Raw genomic sequence first — 4,354 nt, forward strand, 5'->3', positions numbered from 1 at the left:
GAACCCCGCGCTGCTGAAGTCGGATTCGCGTCGGCAGACAGTTCCTGCACATTCGCCAAATGCAATACCGAACCTTAAAAGGTATGTCAGCTTTCCAAATTCTCAACCAATCACCAAAAGGAAGAGTTTTAAACATTTGGTTAGTGATCTTCTGTTTATTTTTACATTTGAAAGTAACTTTTTATAAAAGTACAAAATATTTGATTTTTAGAAAATTATTTTTTTTATAACAAACAGTAGCTAAAACAAACGGACTCTGAGCTGAAAGAATCATACGAAGAAATTGGATTTGATGGTAATTAATTATTAGAGTAGTAAAATTAAAAGAAATGGAATAGAGCTGGAAAGGCCTTAAAAGAGCAATAGAAGTCACGTGATAGAACACGTGAGCAGCTCCATATGCGTACACCTACAGGGCTCTCTAGTCTTCTAGTCCTTTTTTTAACAAAATTACGTGCTTTAAGCTTCCTATGCTAGACGTTAATGTACCTACTTTCCCGGGAAACAAACACCTTTCTTCCTCTCTCTCCGTCCACTCCAATTTTTCATAAACCCTAACTCCGATTCCATCATACACAGATGAAAAGCCTCTTCAAGTCGAAGCCCAAATCTCCAGCTGACGTTGTCAGGCAAACTCGAATTCTTCTCGTTTCTCTCAATGGCAGCGGTGAACTTCGCGGCGCCAAGAGAGACGAGAAGGTATATATGCTTTTCATTCTAAACTATTCCCTGCTTTTTTTTTTATGGCCACCGCAGCTTGTTTCTTTTGTAGTGATGATGTAGAATTATGTAAACTTTTTGTGGTTTTAAGAATCTAACATTGTGATCATATGAGACGTAATTTATTGTTTGATCGGTTATCTGCAGATGGAAGAATTATTCAAACATATACGTGAGCTAAAGGTGATTCTGTATGGCAGTAGTGAATCTGAGCCTGTTTCTGATGCTTGTGCACAACTCACCCAGGAATTTTTCAAGGAGAATACACTAAATCTTCTTATTGAATTTCTTCCTAAATTGAGTTTGGAGGCGAGTATTTTCATTTCTTCAATTCAAGTCACATGAATTCTAAATGCATGGCCTTATGGTTGTGGATGTTGGCCTGTTGTTATTTATTATTTATTTATTTCGTTCACCGCTTCAACTTGGTCACTTTTCTTGTTGAATCTTCTTTCTCCTCTAAGAAGATTACTTTTTTCACAGGCACGGAAAGATGCCACTCAAGTGGTTGCCAATTTACAGAGGCAACAGGTTCAATGTCGAATCCTTGCTTCTGCCTACTTGGAAGCAAACTTAAACCTCATTGATATTTTGGCATCTGGGTAAGTTATAGATACTGTTGTGAAAGTCTTGGCTGTTTGGTTATGATGATTATTTCTGCTAATCCTCTACATGTGTCCTTGCTATACAGTAACTAAAATCTTGGGTTGCTTTTGTTAATATATTACAAATTCTAAATTTCTAACACTGTTTCCCTTGGTGGTTCATTATTTTGTAAAACTCATAGAACCTGTGAGGTGCATCACAAGAGAGAGCTTGTTTCATTAATGGTGTTTCTAAACTTGTAATTCATTTACATATCTTTTGAAATTTGATTTGAGAATGTAGTGGAATTTGAGAGCTTGGCCATGAGAGGGGATATAGGTTTAGAAACACCCAGGCATGAAAAACATAGTTTATTCCTTGAACTTGTTTTTATTGGGATTCTGTTTCGCAGATTGTGCCTATTTCTAATTGAAAACAATAGAAACGAAGAGCAAAGTTGAATTGAATTCGAAATTTGATTCAGAGGATAACTATGCAATTCTGAGATAGCGTGATTGATCCTAGTCCAGATTTGGTTGTAACTGTGCCCTTTTAGTTCAAGATAGTTCTTTTTATTACTGGCTGCTACATGAGTTTAATATTGAAGCTCAATTATAAGTGTCTATGGAGTTGACTTCTTTTCTTCTTTCCATAAAGTATTTTAATATATAATGAATTCTTTATCAGGTATGAAGTCCCAGACCTTGCTTTGCATTATGGTAGTATGTTGAGGGAGTGCATACGTCATCAGAGCGTTGCAAGGTAAATTATCTCTATACGGACATCTTACTGTATGTGATCACTTCTTTTCTTTTTCAATATATAATCTCCCCAAGGCAATTTTTGTACATCTTCACTTTGCCAGGCAGAGATAAATTATCTCTAGCTTGTTTACTTTTAATTTTTCCCATCATCTGTTGGTGAATTCATCTTTCTAGAACATCCTTTATTCTTTTGTAGATATGTCTTGGAATCAGAGCACTTGATCAAGTTCTTTAACTACATACAGCTTCCAAATTTTGATATCGCAGCAGATGCTATGGCGACTTTCAAGGTTTGATTCTTCTTCCTTTTTCTTTGACTGTACAGAAGATGTGAGAGTAATTATAATATGAAATTAAATTACTTTTGTTTTACATATATGAATATTGTGAATTTTTTTTACTTGTGAAACAATCAAAATGTATTTCGTATAAATATCTGCTATGAGATAACTATTATCTTGTTTATGGTGGAAGATATAAATAATATAATTCATATATTCGATTTCTCTGCATAATGTTTTGTTTTGTGTTTGCCTATCAATCCAAATATGAATGAATTACCAGGTCTTGGCATCTTGCTAAACATTCCAATTTGGACATTATAATTCTACTACTTGAAAGCATAACAGGTTTGTTATCAAATATGCTCCAGGAACTTTTGACCAGGCACAAGTCCACTGTTGCAGGATTTCTTTCAAAGAATTATGATTGGGTGAGTTTCGCCAAAGATTACAATTTTCTACTGTCTTTCATTCATCTTAAATGTTTTATATGTTTCCCTCTCTGAGGCTTGGTTTAGAAAATTGGAGACAAGTTCTACCTCTTTAACGGAACTGTTTGAGGGTGCAAAAGGGGTTTCTGTTTTATGGTTGGATAGGTAGAGTGAGAACGAGTACAACATAATTAGTCAAATGCATGATTTTTTTTTTCAAGAAACTTTTTTTTTTTTTTAATAATCCGATTGATTACCATCTAACCTTTCTCCTATGATTATTGTGCGTTTAGTTCTTTCAGGAATTTAATTCAAAACTGCTGGAATCTGAGAGTTATATCACCAAACGACAAGCTATTAAGGTGTGACGGCACTTGTTAAGTCGATTGCCCATGTTAAGCTTATGCTAATATACGCTGTTGGTTGTTTTCAGCTGTTGGGTGATATGTTACTGGAACGATCAAATTCTTCAGTCATGGTACGATATGTGAGCTCCAAAGATAACTTGCGGATTCTAATGAATCTTCTAAGGGTATGTGACTTGTTCTTTCAATCTTTTGTCCTTTTTTAAATTTCTTAGAAGAGGGGCAAAAATGTCAACCTCATTAAAACACAGGACTACCAAGAAATCATGTTGTAATAAACTTTTTATTTCATTTCAGGAATCAAGCAAGAAGATCCAGATGGATGCATTTCATGTATTCAAGGTATTGTCTCGGAAAGTCAGTTCGACTTGGACCAAGTTATTATTCTAGACTTTAATTTGGTTTGTTTTATTTGCTTATGCTATTTTTGCAACATTGATAGCTCTTTGCTGCTAATCAAAACAAACCTCCTGAAATCGTCAACATATTTATTGCGAATAGAAGCAAGCTTCTGCAGTTTTTGGCCGACTTGAAGATGGATAGAGGTATAAACATAAAAGGTTTGACGTTGTTGTTATAAATGATTGTTTGTTGGCTTGGGTAAGGGCTGAATATGAGAGCTTCATTTGTTTCAGAAGATGAACAATTTGAAGAAGATAAAACCCATGTGGTGAAAGAAATTGCTGAACTAAAACAAGTGGGAAGCCAAGTAACAGGAATTGAGAAATGTAAAGCCTAAGTTTCAAGTTGCAATGTGGGATCAAATGCTCCTTGTACATTAAAAAAGAATCTTTTTTTTTTTTTTTTTTGGTTTTGTTATTTGGTACTTGTCTCTGTTTATGTTACAGAGAGAAGATGAAGGATTCCATGTTTTTTTTTACCTCTTTTACTGTATTTGTTAAGAGATTGAGACAGAAAGGTGCTGAATTAGAGATAAAATGAGAATTGGGAATTGCAATTCCTTCTCTTTGGTAGCAACTAATATACAATTGTGTTTGGTTTCTAATATTAAAATTAAGTAAATTGTTTCGAGGTCTAATTCAGCATGACAATTTTCTTCTTCAGCCTAATATAATAAGTTTGACTCCAATCTTATGATTACTTTTATGAAAAATGATATAATTAATAGGTCTAGAAAAAAAATGAAGCTTAATGGATGAGATTATGAAATTTTAATCTTTCAGCTACGTATCTTTATTGTATTGGTT

At 34.2% G+C, this 4,354-nt stretch overlaps 1 protein-coding gene across 2 annotated transcripts; it reads left to right on the forward strand.

The window, feature by feature from the left end:
• Nucleotides 1–442: 442 nt before the first annotated feature.
• On the forward strand, nucleotides 443–4,112 carry LOC136219157 (putative MO25-like protein At5g47540). Of its 2 annotated transcripts, none has more exons than XM_066006427.1 (11): nucleotides 443–699; nucleotides 868–1,029; nucleotides 1,204–1,322; nucleotides 1,993–2,067; nucleotides 2,266–2,359; nucleotides 2,722–2,781; nucleotides 3,075–3,143; nucleotides 3,215–3,313; nucleotides 3,444–3,488; nucleotides 3,589–3,691; nucleotides 3,782–4,112. In XM_066006427.1, the coding sequence occupies exons 1-11, from the start codon at nucleotides 580–582 to the stop codon at nucleotides 3,883–3,885; spliced, it is 1,050 nt and encodes a 349-aa protein (XP_065862499.1). In that variant the 5' UTR covers nucleotides 443–579; the 3' UTR covers nucleotides 3,886–4,112. The 2 variants fall into 2 exon arrangements, with proteins under 2 accessions (XP_065862499.1, XP_065862500.1); XM_066006428.1 differs by having other exon boundaries at nucleotides 3,785–4,112.
• Nucleotides 4,113–4,354: the final 242 nt, after the last annotated feature.

The sequence above is a fragment of the Euphorbia lathyris genome, chromosome 2 (assembly GCF_963576675.1).
Source record: "Euphorbia lathyris chromosome 2, ddEupLath1.1, whole genome shotgun sequence".
Taxonomy (NCBI): Eukaryota; Viridiplantae; Streptophyta; class Magnoliopsida; order Malpighiales; family Euphorbiaceae; genus Euphorbia; species Euphorbia lathyris.